The 21214-nt window shown below is 36.2% G+C and overlaps 1 protein-coding gene across 1 annotated transcript in view; it reads right to left on the reverse strand.

Annotated features, from left to right (window-relative positions):
* The window catches only part of NUP133 (nucleoporin 133), a 31174-nt gene extending 12529 nt beyond the window's left edge, over positions 1-18645 (reverse strand). Inside the window, exons 1-17 of the mRNA XM_014059829.2 lie at positions 18293-18645; positions 16341-16459; positions 15383-15486; positions 13704-13811; positions 12211-12342; positions 11868-12038; positions 10425-10580; positions 10276-10346; positions 9392-9539; positions 8372-8516; positions 7129-7286; positions 6879-6970; positions 4312-4475; positions 2299-2393; positions 1992-2216; positions 1610-1732; positions 979-1078 (exon numbers count right to left, since the gene is read on the reverse strand). Coding sequence (XP_013915304.2) covers positions 979-1078; positions 1610-1732; positions 1992-2216; positions 2299-2393; positions 4312-4475; positions 6879-6970; positions 7129-7286; positions 8372-8516; positions 9392-9539; positions 10276-10346; positions 10425-10580; positions 11868-12038; positions 12211-12342; positions 13704-13811; positions 15383-15486; positions 16341-16459; positions 18293-18561 — 2380 coding nt within the window. The 5' untranslated portion in view covers positions 18562-18645. The remainder of the gene's footprint in view (positions 1-978; positions 1079-1609; positions 1733-1991; positions 2217-2298; positions 2394-4311; positions 4476-6878; positions 6971-7128; positions 7287-8371; positions 8517-9391; positions 9540-10275; positions 10347-10424; positions 10581-11867; positions 12039-12210; positions 12343-13703; positions 13812-15382; positions 15487-16340; positions 16460-18292) is intronic.
* Positions 18646-21214: the final 2569 nt, after the last annotated feature.

A 21214-nucleotide genomic window follows, 5' to 3' on the forward strand; every position in this document is an offset into this window, starting at 1 on the left:
TTGTTTATTTAGATTTTTATCCCGTTTTTATTATTTTATAAGTAACGCAAAGAGTAAACATAATACTCCTTCCTCTTCTTAAAAAGGTAAAGGTTCCCTCACACATATGTGCTTGTCATTCCCGACTCTAGGGGCCGATGGTCACTCCGTTTCAAAGCCAAAGAGCCAGTGCTGTCCGAAGACGTCTCCGTGGTCATGTGGCAGGCATGACTAAACGCCAAAGACGCACAGAATGCTGTTACCTTCCCACCAAAGGTGGTTCCTATTTTTATTACTTGCATTTTTACATGCTTTCAAACTGCTAGGTTGGCAGAAGCAGGGACAAGTAATGGGAGCTCACTCCATTATGTGGCGTTAGGGATTTGAACTGCCAAACTGCTGATCTTTCTGAGAAGCTCAGCGTCTTAGCCACTGAGCCACCCATTCCTCTTCTTATTTTCCCTGTAACAACTATCCTGTTAGTTGGGTTGGGATGAGAGAGAGAGTGACTGGCTTAAGGTTACGCAACTGGCTCTCATGCTTAAGGAAAGACTAGAATTCACAATCTTCTGGTTTCTATCCTGACCACTAGATCAAATTGGTTCTTTTAGGTTTCTTCCCTTAGGTTTCTTGTACAAATAATTCAATTTGCTATCAACATCATAGTATATTTTCCCACCAAATAAGTGCTAAGATTAGGGTATGTGAATAACTGCATTATTCCCAAGTCATGAATCAGAATGCTGCTAAGTAAATTAATACGTCAACTTTAAACTTCAGGAGGTAGAATTAAGAAATGAAAGCAATTCACATTTTTGCAAACTCTTAGTTTAGCCACCAGCATCCAAAATACAGCACTTTCTAACAGATTAAGTACAGAAAATGGAAGGAATTGTTTAAAGTTTAATAAAATACCAGTTATTTGAAAGACTGTTATAACTAAGACCATAATATAAATTAATAGCAAAACATCACAAATTCCATTTTAATATTTCTCACCTGTCCAAGGTACATATTCAGGTTCAACTTTAGTGGGATCTCTTATTTTATATAAAGAAATTTTAGATTGGCGATCTTGGATAGCAGCTTTTAGCATATCCTTCACAAAAAAACCAAAGAAAATAAATCTTGTTAAAATCAATTTTATGGAATATGCTAGGTTTTTAATATAAATATAATTCTTATTATGAACTCACAGTCATTTTATAAGGATTATAGACCAATGGCAGATAAAAGGGAAGTATGCATATGCAAAAATGAATGCCTCTAAACAAAAGCCAAGTAATTTTTAATATCATAATTGAGTCAATTTTTTTAAAAAAATGAGAAAGAAAAGTGTCTTATGGTTTCATATACTGCTTTCATTTTCAGCAACAGTGCATTTCTGGGTAAAATAAACTTGCGGACACCAGGATGCTACCAGTAGAGTACTCCATTCCACTATCCTGTACACTCCATAAATGTGCTCCATAGGAGTAGGGAGTGCTTTAGAACTGATGTACAGAAATACAGATAGTGGCGGGGGGGGCGGGGGGGAATGTTAAGTCGAACTGATAGATAGAAATCTGTTTACGTAACATTAATCAACTTTGTAAGTTTCTGTCATGATTATTAACATAGAATATCATACCTTTATAATATTGTTTACTTCAACAACTGTTTCACCCCATTCCTCAGACTGAACCGATGTATCCTTCAAGACTTGTTTTTCCTTTTCCAGTAAGCATTCAAAAATAGTGTCTACTTGAGAAACCTGAAAAACAAAAGAATATCACGCTGGTACTCCATTTATTGAAGACATTGGGCTTGTGTTTTGTTTTGTTTTAAATAACAAGGGGAGGCAGTCTTGCAGATACAACATACTTTATTTCTCCATTTAATTTTCATTATCAAGGCATGATTGCTTTCTATTAACTTTTTGCCTTTGTTCCAAGCTAGGATGATATTAGGCTCCTCATATATTTGAAGTTTATTCATGCATAATGTGTTTCTAGATAGCAAATAATTCTTACCTCTCTGAAAAAAACATCAGCAGGTGTTAGACCTGAGGGAATGTCATATTCTCTTTTGTTCAAAGCAATCTGTATTGCACAAGTCACGAGATCTGGCAATTTGTAATGATAGTTCTTGAGAGCAATAGCTGCTGCTAATTTTTCTGCATGTTCACAAAGTAGTAATCGAGCTGCCATTGGCATGCCTCTTACTTGAACACAATCCAGTCGTCCAAAGAGATCAACCTTAGAAAGAGATAATTGTAAATAAAAATAATATATGCCACACTGTTATCCATATTTTAATCTGACAGCATTAGGAACTTACTTGGCGAAGAAAATCAATGTACATAGAATGTGCTTGTGACTTATTATCCAGCTGGTGAAGAATGATGATGGATGAGTTGGTAAAATTTGCTGCATCTGAACAAAGACACGATTAAGAAAATTTAAATATTTACTTGTTTCAAATAAACTTTGAAAATGTAATTTTACTTTTCAATTAACTTTAATATTTGATGCTAACTTTTTTTTCAAAAACTATTCATCCCGTTGGATTTTTGCATACTTTTGCCAGTATTATATCCAAACCACATCCCCCTGCACTTGAATCAGGCTCAGCTGTAATTTCATATCAAGATCAATAAGGATGTCAGGAAGTCGGAAAAAAAACCTGCCATCTTGAATATACTGTATACATGTTCAAACTATGTTGGATCATATAACTATTTTCTTGAATAGAGGAATTCATAGCATGGACATTTTCTGAATTTAGCTCTATTTTAGATGTCTTTGCCTATTTTCTCCCATCATCTATTATTTCTGAAAAATGCATGTTTGGTTTGGATATGTATGCAACTGAACAAGTACAGTTTTGACATGGAACAAACTGTCGGGTTTCAGAAATTTCATTAGACTCACTGGATCAGTCAATGCTTGGCAGAAAATAAACTAGGTACATTTGGGTGGTTTAAAAGATACAAAAATATGGATAGGGTGAGTAAGCAACCCATATACTGTATGTGCCATCATCTTTTTTCCTCACTAGCTCGCAGCATGGCATGTCTATAGGCTTGCCCACTCCCAATTTTCCTAACACCTTCCTTACTTCCCTAACCACCAGCATTCACCCATAACATGTTCTGCCAGCAATCTTCTCAATGCTTTCCCTCTCTTTCCCCTAGAAGGCTTGTCCCTGTACCTTCCCAATGCCCTTCCCTCCATCCCTCCCTCTTGGACAGGTACAAGAGAATGTTGGTCATTTTTCAGAATGCACTCTAAATTCAGTTCAGGCAAAGAAAATCAACAAGATTAACTATACCTTTGGATTTGTATTTAAATACACCAAGATGATATCATTGAGAGAACAATGTTGTAGAAGAATTCCTTGGAATATTCTGCAATGCACAGGAATTCCAAAAGCAAAAATAAAAGAGGCTATCTAAAATTCTACTACTCAGTATTCTCTGCTATAGATTCAAAAAGGGAAAAAGAAAGAAACCTTCCACAGGTTGTGACTGTATGTATATAACTGACATACAAGAAAAACATTTCTTTTTCTTGCCAATACCTCTTGTTTTTTGCGTGTAAGTTTCCACTCTGGTCCCCAACATAAAGAAAAACTCCTTAATCCCCTGATGCATACAGATAACACTAGGCTATGGATAGGCTGTTCAGGAATATGCTGCTTAGTTTAAGTGGGATGCAGGGCAAGCCTATTGAATTTTTCCTGTTGCCTGAAGTAAATTCCAAAATGTGGCCAATACTCTCCAACACCAATCCCAAAGGGAGGAGAAACAAGGGACCGAAAAGATATGAGGTGGGAGAAATGAAGACTAGCCAATGAAATATGCCAAGGTGGGACATCAATAATGGCAGCTGAAGAAAGGGGAGGAGGAAAGAAAGGAAAAATGCAAGGATGGATCAGAAAGTGGGCAGGCTGGTGAGATATCCTGCAATGGAACACTGGAGTAGCTGAAGTGTTAAAGAAACTGGGGAAATTGGGGATAGCTGGGCTGCCATCGTAGGACATACTGCATGGAGAAGGGACTTTCTAGTTGTGTGCTCCCTCCCTCCCCGGTATTAATTTCCATAGCTGTTCTAGTCTCCTTTTCATCCTAAACCACTTCTGCCTGCAACATCCCTATTCTAGTTCATGCAGTGACTAAAATATTTAGCATGTGTGCTTTAATTCAGGCACAGACTATCAGCAAACAGCTGTTCCATGCATATCCACTATAACATTGCAATGCATCCTGTGAAGGGCTACCCTTGAAATATACTTAATCCAATATAAACAAACGCATGTGTTGTTCTGCTTTTTAAATGCAAGAATCCATACCTTCAGGTACTGATTCAGCCCACCGTGGATCAGATGTAGGATAATCATCTATTAATTCTTCACTGACTTGTGTTACGGCTCTATCAAGATCAGCATCGGGACCGAAATCTGCTTGCTGGGGGAAAAGGTCAGCAATTGTGGCATTTGCACCCTGCACATCCTTCCTGCAATGAATAAAAGGCACTGTAAGCCAATCATTATAATGAGATATTAACTAGGATAACTTAATTGTGATAGTATTCTTTTCTAGTTGCGCTTCCCGTTTTATATACTGCATTAATGAAAAGTTATGGGATATTTTGAAGCCCTTAGTTGAGATTGTTGGTAATGTCACTTCAAGGATTACTATATTTGCTGCACAAGGAAACATTTTTGCACAAGTGGAAAAATTCCAGGTGATGTGATATTCCTTATTTTATTCATTAAGTTCAGAATGGGTGCCCATTTCTATTAGAATATGTCTTTGTTTAGTTTGAGATGGGTAGAAGGCAGAATGGGAAAATTGATGACTACAATGAAAGCAGGGGGCTGCCTGCAAAAATGTAAATGTTAAAATAGGGGCAATTACTCTTTTCTCTACTCTGCAAGTTGAAGCCCATGGGAATTGGAATAGCTATAAACTTCTCAGCAGTTTAATCCTGTGGAACAGTGGTGGATTTCAATTTATTTTAATACCAGTTCGCTCATCAAAGCCATTAAAAAGCAAATGTTAGAATATTTTGGGCAGGTGATGCAACACCCAGAAAAATACAGCATCCTTCACTTAATCCTCCAGGAAAGATTGAAGGCAAACGACGTCCAGGCAGAAGAACAACATCATGGCTTCAAAACCTAAGGAACTGGTTTGGAGAAAACTCAGCAGCACTTTTTATGCGGCTGTTGACCGCTGTTTGAATAGGATTGCCAAAATGATCACCAACATCGGATGACGGATATGGCACAAGAAGAAGACTGGTTCGCACATGTGTGCTCACATGCTCGCATGATGCTTCTGCACATGTGCAGAAGCATCTGGGCAGGTGGATGAAGCCTCCCACTGCCACCACTACCGGTTTGCCCGATCCAGGGAGAATCAACAGAAACCCACCTCTGCTTTGGGACCTATAAGAGCCGAGGTGGCACAGTGGTTAAGGTGCAATACTGCAGGCCACTTCAGCTGACTGTTATCTGCAGTTCAGCGGTTCTAATCTCACTGGCTCAAGGTTGACTCAGCCTTCCATCCTTCCGAGGTGGGTGAAATGAGGACCCAGACTGTGGGGGCGATATGCTGACTCTGTAAACCGCTTAGAGAGGGCTGAAAGCCCTATGAAGCGGTATATAGGTCTAACTGCTATTGCTATTGCTATAAATATATGGAATAACATTAAATTATTCTATAAAATAAAGTTCTAAAATGTTCTTCAATACTCAGACATATCTTGTTTATATGAGGCTAAGTTTGGGCTAGGAGTGAAGAATGTGATAATTGACTCATGGAGCTGCCAATAAAAACCTAGCAATGCAGAATACCTCCCAGAATATTCAAGAGAGAAAAGAAATTGAAGACAGAATTTGGATGGTGTGGGTAGGAGGAGGAATCTGAAGGATGCTCAGAGTCCTATCTAAGGAAAATCTCTACCTGTGAAAAAGGCAGATTAAGAATATATATAGCATGAAAGGCAAATATTGACAGATTACAAATATGTTGTAATTTTAAGTGAACCTAGTTACCATCCATTTTAAGTAATTCAATAAAGCTCATTAGTTTCTTTGAATGTTAGAAAAGTGATTGTGTCATCCTATTCTGTACTTTACCCAGTTAGCCATGTTAATTCAAAGACATGAAGAAAAGGGTTTGTTGGTGGCAGCAAGATTAAGAAATTCTATATAATGTAGGCTATATCTCAAAAATGGGATTTTGCCTTTATTACTTTATATGCAATACATTAAAGTTTTGAGAATGCAACCAATCTATGTACTACTAAAACTCTTGTGTCTGTAACCTTTAACTGAGTGAAACAACGTATCACAGAGCAACAATTTTTCAATCAAGGTACTTCAGATGAGCTAATTTACAGAATGCATTCAAAATCCAGGAGTCATGGTGCCATGGAATTGAAATTTGACAAATTAGTAGTCATTTTAGTGCTACCATCCAGAGGTTCAGTAAACCAGCCCCACTCTAGCCTTCTAGAGATTGGGTAGACTGGCCCCTCCTTCGGCTGATGGAGATCAGTTAAATCGATCCTATCCCAGCCCTCCAGAAACTGGGTAGACTGTTCCCACTATGGGCTGCTGGAGACTGGTCAGCTGTGATGAAGCTTGCAGGAAGTCAGAAGTTGCTCTTGCTCCCACTGATATTTGGCCTTGGTCATTCTCTATTTAGGTAAGGAAATATTTTAAAACAATGACCCAATGGGTCACGGGTTTTCTAGTTAGAACATAAATTTTTATGAGTGAATTCACCACTCATAAACAATACATTTCCTGATTTAACTTTTTATGTGTTCAGAAAACTCAATAAAGGTCTATATTAAAATTCTCCTTACACCACTGATGATTTATTTAATATAGTATTTATTTAGTACCTGCAAAACTGCAAAAAAGAAGATTTTAGCATTTTAGTTTTATCTTCTTGAGCTACAATATCCATTCTAGAAGAGCTGTCAAAACCAATGCTCTAGAAGAGAAAAGTAGAAAAAAAAAGCATTGTTCAACTACAACAAAACCCACAATAAAAATAATTATGTCTGGCAAAAGACTCTAAGGGAATTAAATGCCAGGCAATACTTTCCCCTCTTTCCCATCTTCTTTTTCAAGGTTCCAATTGATTATTACCTCATCATTGGGCTCAGCTACAGAGCAGGCTAAAGAATCCTCAATGTCTTCAGGAAGTAAAGAAGTGGTTTCTTTGGAACATATAGTTACAAGTCCGCTTTTTTGAACAAAAAAAATGGGAAGTTGAGCAGAATAACCTGCTCCTAAAATTTTATCACCTAAAATACACAAAAAAAGAAAAAAGGATAGACATCAACATCATCATTTTGACCAAGGTTCAATATGTTTTGGATGGCAATTCATTCTATTTGAATTAAAGTAGAAAGTAGTATTTGAAAGAGCAGGGACTCTGCGTTTGAGTGTTCCTTGATTTCCAATTGTCACTGGATTTTCAAGCAATGATTATGACAAGGAACAAGTCTCCAGAATTATGGTTAACGTGTGAGCTACAACCTTTGATAAACTAATCAGAGTTTATTCATGCCTTATCTGTTTCCCAAATTGATGCTGTAATGTAAAGGTAGCCCTTACATAACAACCATTTGAAGTTATGACTGAACAAATGGCAGTTATGAGTAGTCCTTGAAGGCAGGGCTGGTGAAATGTGAAGATCTCAATTGATGACCATAACGAGACTACCACAACTGCCATCGCTAATTGGTGCAGCCAGGTCATGTTTCACCTAATGACTGCTTCCATCAGAAATGGAAATTCTGCTCCCAATTAGGGACTACTTGAACTGCAGATATGGCTGCCTTTGAAAAATGCCTGCAAGTTGCAATTGGTGCAAAACGCAGCATCTAAACTGCTAACTGGTGCAAATACAAGAAGCACATGATGTCTGTACTGAAAAACCTTGGTAGCCAATTGCTACTCATATTTTAAGGTTCTGGCATTAACTTTTAAAGGCCAAAATGGCTTAAGAGTGACTGAAGAACTGTTTCTTTGACTATAATCCCTAAAACATCAACATTTGCAGAGGAAAGTTTCTAAAGATGCCCCACACAAGACAAAGCTTCTCTTGCTTGTTTCTAGCTTGGAAGCAATAAATGGCTGTCTCCCTCTCTATTGTTTTTGACTTTGATTCATGGAAGCTACATATAGTGATACTTAGGAAAAGAAAAACCTACATAAGAATCAATCAGCAATGCAACAAGTTTTATTTTTAAATTTCATAATTACCCCAAAACTTAATCACTAGTCAATGATAAGGGGAACAAGAATCTTTGCTGCGGTTCTAGAGAAAGACTGAACCAATTTCATTAGTTTGCGTTAAACAGTTTACATTTATTAAGATTCTCACCGTGGGCACTGAAAATAATCTTCTCCTGTGGCAAAGAGGTTCTTCCTGTTCCAGTTGAACAAGCAAACACCTCATTTTCAGTATAAAGACAGGCAAAATGGCTGGAAAAATCTGGGACTATTAAATGACACATTGGTTCTTCAGGCTGAAAAATACAGCATTAAATATTACAAGAAATACCTATATTTAGAAATGAAGCATTATTAATAGCAGTAATACTATCTTCTAGGTAGGCCTGGCATACATACAAAATTATAACAATATTAATAAAGTTGATGCCTTGAAAGAAATCATTTATAAATTACATTCCTATAGTTTTTCATAATGATACACCATTCTTGTGTTCTTTACATTCTTGTATTCTACAATTTTATTGATACACACATATACTTTTTGTATAGAATACAGCAGTGGTTCTCAACCTTCCCAATGCCACGACCCTTTAATACAGTTCCTCATGTTGTGGTGATCCCACAACCATAAAATTGGTGTCTTGGTTCCTTAGACCATCGAAAATATGTGTTTTCCGATGGTCTTAGGCGACCCCTGTGAAAGGGTCGTTCGACCCCCCCAAAGGGGTCCTGACGCACAGGTTGAGAACCACTGGAATAGAGACTGATAAATCCTTTTCTAGATCACATGTAATTCTGATACATGAATTATTTTATAGTATATACCAGTATATATATAACCAGGATTCTCAATTTCCAAAATTGAACTATCCAGAATTTAATTTCCAAAGACTTGTAGCATCAGTTTCTTTTTCTACAGTAAATTAAATTATTTACTGGTTCTATTTTTTTAAATCTTTAATTATGCTATTTTAAAACTTCAGGTATTACTGAAGTAGCATTACAAGACAAAAGGCAACTAAACAGGAAGTACAAGAGCATGTTTCTATGGCTATAGTTCAATCAAACAGTTTTTTTCACCCTCACAACCAATCACTTGAAATAATATTCTATAAGCATGTTTAAAATCAGAAGCATCAAAAAAGCATTTAAACATAAGGCCAATTACCTGAAAAGGTGGGTTATATTGAGTGACCTCTACAATCACGTTATCAGATGTGGGATAACCATTATCTTCTACAGTTATCAAAGTATAGTAAACAAGGCAGGGAGTGTCACCAAGATGCCAGGCTGCAGCCAAAATAACTAGTCCATCACTACTCATTGGAAAAGACAATTATCATAATTACAAATTGTTGTTCAGAAATATCAGATAATGAAACAACAATTTTTCAAATATATATTAAGCTTTTTGCTTGGCTTAAAAAAACATTATCTTAACTTAACGTAACCAACTTACTGTATTTAAACTTGTATTTTATTTATTTACATGTGATAGAATCTGCTTCTCGGCTTTGCTGATAGTTATTTTATGAAACTCAGATACTATATTTTTTTTATTTTATTTTATGTTACCGTATGTATTTTGTTTTTTTAAATTATATCTCATTGTAAGCTTCCTAGAATCACATATGAGATGGGTGCCTATATAAATAAAGTATTTATTTTATTTAGATTTTTATTTTATCCTGATTTTATTACTTTATAAGTAGGCCAAGGCAGTGAGTGTACATAATATTTCTTTCTCCTCTTATTTTCCTCATAACAACCCTGGGAGGTAGATGGTCTGGGAGAGAATGACTGGCCCCAAATCCCCCAACAGCTTAAATAAATTTAAATAAATAAATATCACATGAAGGATTTTTTTCACTCTTGCTTAACCAATTAAAATAGCATTTATTCCTTTATGCTTTAATTATTATTTTTATTAAATTATATTTTCTTGATTGTGTGAATAAGGAGATAATATTTTAATTAGAACAGTGTTTGAATTAGTAATACTACTAGAAATATGAATCTGTAATATACCTCACTTTCTAAATAGGAACTTACCAATTTTGCTGCAAATCCAAATATTGCACATTAATATCTTCTTTAATGTCTCCATAATTGCTTTCTGATCCCTGTACAAATAACATATTGTTAAAAATGCCAGAAATAAGTAAACTATGTATTATTATGTTACACATATTACTTCTTACCCATATTGATTCCATGATATTTTCTTTAAGTACTCTGTTTATATCCCAGCTGAGAACTTGACGTTCTGCATTGTCTTCTATTTCCCATTTATAAAGATTTGAGTTGGTCACAGCATAAAATCTTGAGTCATCTTCATCCCAAAGAACACTAGAAAGCTGAGTTACATATAAATTAGGGACAAAATATCTGTGTTTAATATATTGCAGTTCTCTGTTGGAACTTCAAGTTAAGAAAACAGAAAAGCTTAAACTCCCCACCCACAAAAAACACAAATATAGTACAGAAACAATAAAATTCAAAAATAGCACAAATATGACAGCATTGCAGTTATTTTGTCAATCTTATAATATATTCTAGAGAGCAATTAAAATTTTATTAAAATACAGCTCAAATGCTGGGAAAATAGAAGTACTCTCTATAGAAGAAATCTGCAAGTATATGTGATTCTATTAGATTAAATAGAGCTCACCTCAAATCCAAAGTTTTATTCATGACACTCATATACATTAATAACATCAGCATATTGATGGATGCTTTTAAAGCTAGAATTTAAATAAAACTGGTAGTATAAAACTACTGAACTTATAGACTGATTTCAAAAACACCAGCAAATGATCTTTCAGATCCTGATAGTTGCCCACTTTCCAATAATTCATAGAAGAGGGTATAACAGACAGTTGAAGGCAGAGGTGGGCTGTTACTGGTAGTCCTTGAGTTACAACAAAAATTGAACCTGGAATTTTAGTAAGTCATTGCCATCATTAAGGAAGGCGCCCAAATGACTGCCTTGCTCAATGACTGCAATCTGAATCGCCAAACTTTCTGGAGCAGTAATAGTTATCATTTGAAAAACTAAGTTCACAACTTAGCTTCTGAACTTCAAAATCCAATGATACTGTGACATCACCAGAATTAGTAGGAGTGGCATTTTTTTTAACCCTTTTTCTGATTCTACCCTTAGCCCCTGGGGTTTATAAATTGGAATTAGGAGTAGGAGATCTTTTAGAAAAAAAAACTGTTATGTGCATTCAGGGGGTGGAAGAAGGGATGAAGAGTGTTCATGGTAGATTGGCTTCCCAAGATTTCCCATTATCTATCCACCTTTAAACAACCTCACAAAACCTGAATTGGTTCAAAAAAACAACCTTTGGGAATAGAAACCAAACATTTTAGCACATTGTTTTTTTCTCACCCTAAATTTTGAATCAAAAATACTAATAAAAAATATTAATATTGGGCCATTTTGTTGCTGCATTTCAGTTGGGGATCTTGAGATCTTAAGGAACTAAATACAAATTTAGTTGGGGAGCCAAAAGTTCTCTACCAACTGTTCTAAGGAATCCGTCTGCACTTTGTCCTGTTGTAAATCATTCTTTTGTGTGACAGAAATCGGAAAATAAAAATTCAGCATCAAAATACCTTAAAATATTTTTAAGACTTACTTCTTCATCGTTACTAGGTGACAGAATCCCAAGCAGTGAAGAAACTTTTCTACCTATTCCAGAAAACATGCCTTGTCCTTCAGCTAAGCCATGTTGGTAAATCTTGCCATTGCTATCAGGTGTAAGTCGTATAAATTGACTCCTTGCCGAGGATAAAATAAAGCTTCCACCCTAAAAGAAAATTTAGTTCAGCCTTTTGGAAAAATTGTATTGATATTTTATTTTTAAAAACAGACTAGCTAATTAATTCCAAAATTATAATTCTATTTTATTTTATACATAAACAGTGAAAAAATAGATTTCAGAGCTTTTATTAAGTTGTCACAAAGCATCTTTAATGTACCTTTACAGCTGTAAGAAAATTGTAAAGAGCACCGCCAAAATCCATATTCATCTCAGTATAGGAACTTTCATGCACAAGGCTGGGCCAGTAACGTATTGTTCCTTCACGAGTGGCAGCCATTACCACAAGGGACTTGTAAATATAAAAAAATATGTATACATATTAATTCTATTAATTATTTAGTGTTCACATTAGTCTAGATTCTCAAGATCTAAGTCTGTTGCAGTATAATGTAAGAAAAATAAGTTTCTAGTCTACTGAGAATTATAAATTTGTCAGATATAAATTTATATCTGTGTTGCAGTGTCTCCTAATAAAGATTTTACAATATATTATCCTTCATTGAGTCTAAATGGTTTTTTAAATGTAGAAATACATATTTTAGGTACATTACAAACTACAACAACTTTACAGAGATAATAAACCAAATAGGTTTTCCTCTATGAAAAAAGTCAACGAAATGAGCAAAACTAAGTGATTTTAGTAATTAGCTACAATGTCCCCTGCCTTCCTAGGAGAGGAGATACAAAAATAGATTTTTTAAAAAATTAGTGATTTAAGCAGCCAAAATAGAATATTTTTTAAATTTTTATTAAATATTATTATAGAATAGAAAGACAAATTTAAAGAAAAAAGGAAAGTGGAATGATTATTAAAGCAGAGGATTAGTATGGATTGAAGTCTTTCTTAATTTAATCCTAATATCTCATTTACATCTCAGAATAAAAATGTTTTAATACTCACACTAGGACCGTGATGGCGAACCTATGGCATACGTGCGCGAAGTGGCATGTGGAGCCATGTCGCGTGGCACATATGGCGGCACTCTTTTCTCTTTTGGGTTTCTGGCGTGCATGTGCATGTGATGATCAGCTGGCCTTTGTGCATGCAGCAGTGCCAGATACTGGAAGAGCTGGTCTTCCGTTTTCCTGCGTGAGCATGCATGCTGGCCAGCTGATTGGCGCATGCGCATCAGAAACTGGAAGACTTGCCGGAAGTTCATTTTCCAGCACATGCATGCCCCCTGGGCAGCTCCTATTTCTGGTCACGGCCCAGACAAGCACAAAGTGCTCCCTTTTCGGCACTTGGTGCCAAAAAGGTTCGCCATCACTGCCCTAGGAGAGAGTTTTAGAGCATTACAAATAACATTACAGAATGACTATTTTAATTCTCCAAAATAATACTCGGAATCACTCTCACATTATTTATATATTGTAATATAGCATATACGAGAAATAATAAATAAATAAATAAATAAATTTAATTCATTTCTATAGCTGGATAGTGAATACTTCTACAGCAATTAAAAGTTCACCTAAGTAATTTCAGCACTTATAATTAGCAAATTGTGTTGTTTATATTAAACACAGAAATTCCTCAGCCTTTTATTTAAAAATGTGTGGTATAATTACTACATGGTAAGTACTGGTATAATTGGCATAAACCAAATGTATAATAATACATTCTTCAAAATATATTTAAATGTTCCTAACCTGTAAAGAAGATGCTTCACCAGGAACATTAAGACAGCTTACTGCTACCAGATGTGCAGTCCAAATATAGTCACTTGCTGGCAACTGAAGTTCTTTGCATATAGAACACTGTAACACAAAAAGTATGCATATATACTCTTTAATTTAGTATTCTGTATATTCTATTCTATAAGATAATTAGAACTGCAAAAAAAACAATTACTACCAACCTGCCTTCCATTGAGAACCTGTATACTACATGAGTCAAAAAGAGGGCTGTGAAAATATTTACAGACCCCTCACATCCTGGACATAAATTGTTTCAACTCTTACCCTCAAAACGACGCTATAGAGCACTGCACACCAGAGCAATTAGACACAAGAACATTTTTTTTTATGAACGCATCACTCTGCTAAACAAATAATTCCTTTGACACTGTCAAACAATTAACTAAGTCTGCATTACTATTACTATTAATCTTCTCATCGTTCCTATCACCCATCTCCTCCCACTTAAGACTGTATGACTGTAACTGTTGCTTGTATCCTTATGATTTACATTGATTGTTTCCTAGTATAATTTGATTGCTTATTTGTATCATATGACTATCATTATGTATTGTACCTTATAATTCGTGACAAATCTATCTTTTCTTTTATGTACACTGAGAGCATATACACCAAAGACAAATTCCTTGTATGTCCAATCACACTTGTTCCATAAAGAATTCTATTCTATTCTATTAGTTAGCTATAATGTTTCTTGCATTGAATAAAAGAAATTTTGGATTTCTATGATCAACTCCCAGGTTCCACCCCACCCTAAAAAGCTGACAAATATATTTAAATATATTTGTATTCTAAATTGAGCTCAGGGTTTAATTAAGTGTCAAAGAATTGCAGCATGAAAACTTAAAATTTTAAATAATGTGAACTATGTGCAACACCCCCCCCCCAACATTATTGGATAGAAAATAATTTGAAATATTATCTGCCTAGCACTACAAATAAATATATAAATATATAAATGGCAAATGAGAACTTTCTTGCATGAAAGTTTTTTATTACAAAATAATTCTCAGTAGATTCTAACAACTAAATATGGATCTTTCTTCTTTCACTTTTTAAAGACTTTTAAAAAAATATTTCAATTAAAAATATTACAAGCAGAATATTTTTTTCTCAACTCACTGATGCTGATTGCATACTTATTTGGAAACCTACTATCGTAGACTCACAAAGACTTTTTTCAACCAAGACTAGTTAAAGTTATGTAATTATTTTAATTTTATAATGCAATACAAGTTAATAAAAATTTATTGAGACTACATCAAATAGCAACTGATAGGAAGAGCGATTCACTTTTATGATCAGATATCCAATATAAAATTATTATGTGCAGAATGATGTAATTTGTTTTCATTCAATTTCATCCCCAAATATGACACACCCTTAAAGTTTTCATTTTGCCTCATTCTAGCAGGGAAAAACAGAACATCGAAGAACAAAGTGAGCCACTTTCCTCATTATATAAAGTCTAAAGAAAGTGCACAGTATAGATGTATTCCAAGTTCACATAAATAAGAATCAAGAAAAATGCTGCTGATTTGAGCAATTCATTTGCCTACATTTTTATTTTGAACATATACATCATTATAACTAAGCCTGTTTCAATACATTTCAATTTGCTATTACTTTACCTTAGCAATTGATGATTGACCAATCTTCCAAATAATTAGTCTATCTTTATGGATTAGCCAAGCCCATCCACTTTCATCTAGCAGCATACTCAAATCGTCCTCAGCTATAATAAATAATAGATTCCAAAATAAATTATGTATAAATAAGATAAAATAAAGGCTTGCCTTACTCTCTGAGGATGGCCCAAATCCCTAAGTAGATTCACAGAGAAAAAAGAATTTCATTAAACACCCAAGGCTTGTATGTTTTTGACAATGAGTTATATTAAGAGCAGGGAAAAAATGACAAAAAGTAACAATCTCATAAAATTGATTTGCTTGTGTGGTCAACTTCACAAAATAATTTGATTCTATTTTATACAGGTACACTTCAGGGTATGACCACTTATTCTGTGACTGTTCAATATTACAATGGCAGTGAATGAGTGGGACTTACAACCAGTCCACAAAGTTGCAGCAATTGGTTACAGGGTCATGGTTTGGTTGCTCGGATGCCAGGGTCATGATTAGAACACTGGGGCTGCCAGAATGGCCATCGGTATGTGATTGAAACTCCAGTCCCAATTGCTGTTGTAAGCAATTCCAACTACATCACTTAGCGATGGAAATTGCAATTGCTATTATAACCTGAGGAGTGTCTATAACTGCTGAACCTTCTCAGTTGCTAAAAAATAATTAAGCACAGCTGATAGAAGATACTTTCAAGTACATAATTATTTGAGCGTCAGATAGAAATAATGAGTTATGGCTTCCAAGCCAAGTATTTTTGCTTCGAGAAGAAATGCAAACCACTCAGGAGTTTGAATCATTTTGATTTTATAAGTCCTTAAACAGCAACATTGCTGTCTTGCTAATTTGCAGATACTAGCAAAAATAATGCTAGTTAATGTGCTAAATTCTATTTTTTCCATTACATAATTATCATTTATTTGTATGAACAAATTTTAAAAAAACTTACCATCAGCCATTCTCATAGCCTCTACAACTTTTACCGGCAAAGGGGAACCAAACTTTTTTACATCATAATTGATAGTTTCACTTCCCGTTGGATGATGTACAATCTTTGTAGGTGTACACCTAAGCAGAAAAAAATAATGATTTAATGAAATTAATGACATTGATTTAATTTTTGTTACTTGTAGTCATCACTGCATGAATTCTTTAGCTATCCAACCATTGAAGTCAAAATAAATTGTATACAGGTGGTCCTTGACTTATCACCATTATTCACTGGCTGTTCAAAATTACAATGGCATTAAATGGAATTTTGTTGAACATCATGGCTGCTGCAGGATTCCCATGGTTACGTGATCAAAATTGGCGTGCTTGGCATTCTTCAGAAGCTGAATTCCCCAAACCTTGTTTGAGTTGGGAGAATGAAGCACTTGTGAGAACATTCCATTCTCCAAGGCTCATGTCTTAGAAGACAATGTGAGGCGGCATTTCTCAGTGGTAACAGCAATGCTAGGACTGAAGTTGAAGCCTGTGAACAATGGCAATTGGATGAGACTGTTGAAGCCTCTACTTCAGACCCAGCCTTGGTACTGTCTACAATTGTTGCACTGTGGGGCTAGGCTGGGGCAGAGGCTGAAGCTTTACACTAACTCATGTGCAGCTTGTGCTGAACCCTCCAAGGCTCCTCACCTCCCTGAGGCAGCACCCATGCACGCCTACCAATGGCTCCGTCCACTTAACAACCTGCAATATCACTTACAACTGCAACCACAAGTGCTGGGATTGCAGTCACTGGACAAACCAGTCGTGGTGTTTCACTTAACAACCATTCTGCTCAACAACTAAGATTCTAGTCCCCGTTATGGTCATGTTGAGGGCTACCTTTAGATTGTGCTTTTATCAAATCATACAAAGACATTTGCTTTTAATATTTTATTTTATTTCTATTAATTTCCCTTCACCTTTCTTATAATTAACAAAAACATTTCTGTTAGGTGCTTTTTCAAAAGGTAATTGGAGTTTTCCCCTCATTGTTTTTCCTTTTAGTCTATTCCCATTCCCAAACTGTTGATATGTGGTAAACATTGAAATATTTTTAATCAAGCTGAGAAGAAAGATCAGGCATTAGCTTTTCAACACATTTATTGCATTCAGACACTGACATACAATAAAATAAAAATAAAAATAAAATCATAGATATACTCAATATTGAAAAAAATCTGAAAGAAGGGTCAGCCAGACCAAAAGTATTCTGAAAAAAGTATTTTAGTTTTAGCACATAAAAATAGTGGTCTTTACACTGAATATTATATTTAATGATATTAAAAGGATTATTTAATCATTGTATAAGCTTGAAAAGCAAAACTTGACAGTTATGTTTCACTATGCACTAGAAATGCAAATATGATAATTGTTCACCTGATGAAAACTGATCAACAGAATATCTAACTCTTATCCCCTTTTTTAATCTTAATAAACCTTAAGATTTATTACAGTGTTTTCGATACAAGAAATAAAAGGTACATTTTTATTGACTCTTTGAAAAGGAGCATCCAACACTGGAGAAATAAAAATGCGACTAATTTTTATTTTATTTAAGTGGCAGCTTAAAAGAGCCCCATTCAATTCGTGAATGACAGATTGCAATCTACAAGAGAAAGTCCTTTCCTCTGAAACCACACCGCATTTGAAGGAACCAAACATAATTTTCAGGGGAGCGAAGTTCCTTAAAAAAGCTTTCGTGTTCCTGCCTCAACTGAGGCGACTCCCGAAATTGTGACCCCCCCCCCGGCGCAACATTTATTTGCTCTTAGCTATTAAAATGGCCCTTGTGCCCTGAAAACAAATAACACCCCATCTTCCTCTCCAGACGCCCTTTGCACATCTTCGAACCAATCGCGTGGAAGGAAAGTCCGGTTAGGCTCCACCCACCGATGGGCGGGGCAGAGTACTTACCGCGCAGAGAGGGAACCGAGGTGTCTCCTCGTTGCCGGCGAGAAGAAGGCTGGGGAAGAGACTGACGGGGTCACCAGCATTTGGCTCTTCTTACCTCCGGGGCGGAGGCTTCTTCGGCCCGAGCCACCGCCGCCGCCTGGGGTGTGAGGCGAAGTGGGAGTGGAAAGAAACATCGCTTCGACGCGAAAAATCGAGGAGCCGTTATAAAAAAAATATATATCCCAAGCTTTTCTGTCACGGTCTCTTCTTGTAAAGCAAACCCGGCGCATCTAAATGACGTCTTATTTCCTCCAAGCACGGGATTGGCTGAAGATTTCCCCGCCCTCCTGGCTTGGTCCAATTGATCCGGAAAAGCGGGAAGTTCTCTCTGGGTGTGGGTATATTTGTCCATGTGTGTATATGCATACATATATGCATGTATGCATCCATGGTGTATGTATGTATGCATGTTTATATGTACGTAATGCATATTGTGGGCAGGACGGCAATGTAATGAACAGGAAAAGTAGCGGGATACAATGAGAGGCGGTATTGGACGATGCAGCATTTTAAAGCATATTTCAAGCGGGACTCTGGCAGAAGCTTTCCAGGTGCCGCGCTCTGCCTCGCTATGTACATGTTATGCATCCGAATTAGACTCTGTTGTTTCCCTGTATCATACAATATGAGTACATATGCATAATTTGTATTTTGTCATGTTTATGTAGTGTATATTGGAGGTGGTGATCCTTTGAGAGCTGTATGTAATTTTATTTTAATGTATGGATTAAAATGTATGCATTAAATGTATGATTAGTGTCCATTCAAAGTGACAATAAAGTTATTCTAAGTCATTCTAAGTAAGTCCTTGATGTTATGATAATGTATCTATCCGTGTTTTCTCACTTGATTGGACCCATGAATGACTGAGAAGCTGAAGATGAACTTCCCAATATGTATTCTTTTATTTAATTCTTTTCCAAAGTCAAGCAGAGAGTTGTCTGGGAAAGCCAAATGTGTGTTGCTGATGCTGAGGATAATGGCATAAGTCTTCGGCTGGATCCTTATTGCTTCATTTCCCAGCCACTCCCAGTTTTGATTGTCAGATAAGGCAAAAGTTCAAAGAGATATTGGATATTTTAGCAGCAGTATGCAGGCTCTTATGTCAAAATGATGAAAGGTGTCATATTTCTGATGTAAATGCCACCCCTTAAGTATCTGCATGCAAATATGATGACCTAAGTTTGAAAATGTGTCATGAATAGTTTGTTATTTGCCCTTCAGGTGCCCAAAACTTTGATTCCTGCTTTTAAATAAATAGCAATAGCACTTAGACTTGTATACCACAGTGCTATCTACGTGATTTACAGAGCCAGTATATTGCCCCCAACAATCTGGGTCCTCATTTAAGCAACCTCAGAAGGATGGAAGGTTGAGCCAACCTTGAGCCGGTGAGACTCGAACTGCCAAATTGTTGGCAGTTGGCAGTCTGCATTCTGACCACTGTGCCACCATAGCCCTATATCCGTGATAGTAAACCTGTGGCACGTGTGCTGGAAGTGGCACACAGACACATCTCTCCACGCATGTGAGCCATCACCTGTTGTTCTTCTGGGTTCTGGCCAGCTGGTCTTCACATGTGTGGGAATACCAGAAACTGGAAGAGCACCCGCCCGGTGTGCATGCGCTCGCCGGGAAGATGATCTTCCAGTTTCCGGCATGCATCAGCCAGCTGGTCTTCTTGCACACATGTGCCAGAAACAGGAAGACCAGGTGGCCAGTGATCATCTTCCCGGTGTGTGCATGTGCACTGGGTAGTTGCTCTTCCAGTTTCTGGCACACATGCATGCCCCCCCCTCGTTTTGACACCCAGTGCCAAAAAGGTTCGTCAACACTGCTCTATATGCTGGAATAAGTAATAAGTACAGGTAGTCTTTGGTTAACAGTGGTAATAGGGACCAGAATTTTTGCTGTGGGATGCTGCTAGTTGGAAATTTAGGCTGGTTGCCAAGCACCTGGATCACATTCACATGACTAAGAATGCTATGCTGGTGAGAAGGACAACCAGTTGCAATTACTACTTATTCAACGGTGTCACAAGTTCAGCAAGTGGTAGCTAACAGAACAACTGAAATCTTGACCATGTCCTGGGAACAAGATGAAGGCAAAGTTATTGGTTTGACTTGTATCCCACTATGATTGACTCTTGGCAGCTAGCAAAGAATACTATGAGAGTCAAACCATTCACATAAAACAACTACATAAATGACAACAAAATTTAAAGAAAATTGTAATAATGTAAAATGTGCAATATATAAAATTAAGGAAACACTGTCTGGAATAGTTCACTTTTTAGTCCTGAAGCACTATAAAGAGGGGGGTGAGTCTGAGCTCAAAAAAGGTTATTTTCTGAATAGAATAGAGTTATGGGAATATGATAGGTAAGGATGTTTCCATAATATGGAGGTGTCTGTGGAGATGGCAAGAACTGCATCATGCTGCAAGCTCTACCTCTTTTCAATGGGTTGTGTGTCCATGTATAAAGAGGGTAGAGCTTATGGTTTGATACTTCTAATTTTGCAGATAGCATGTTTGCGCTGTGTGTAAATGCACATCAGTAAACTGATTTGTTAAACCAAAAATTATAGTTTTAAAATGCGTGGATTGAGATTATGAGTCAAATATTTTTTTTAAAAAAAATTGGATATCTTTTCAACATTTCCAAAATTATGTTATAGCCTACAATGGGGTTTTTTAACCATGACACAAACTTCTAATTGTTTAATATAACATTTAGTTGAAGAGTGCTCTGAAACCTGTTGACTGCCTTATTAATTTGGCTGGAAGATAATTGCTCTGTAAATTATTTTTTAATAGACCAAATAACCCCACTACATCAGAAATGAGCACTGTAATTCACATACAGGTTTTCTTTTAGCTATG

Source organism: Thamnophis sirtalis, unplaced genomic scaffold (genome assembly GCF_051295495.1).
Source record: "Thamnophis sirtalis isolate CommonGarterSnake01/CBP01778 unplaced genomic scaffold, rThaSir2_p1.2 scaffold_6, whole genome shotgun sequence".
Lineage (NCBI taxonomy): Eukaryota > Metazoa > Chordata > Lepidosauria > Squamata > Natricidae > Thamnophis > Thamnophis sirtalis.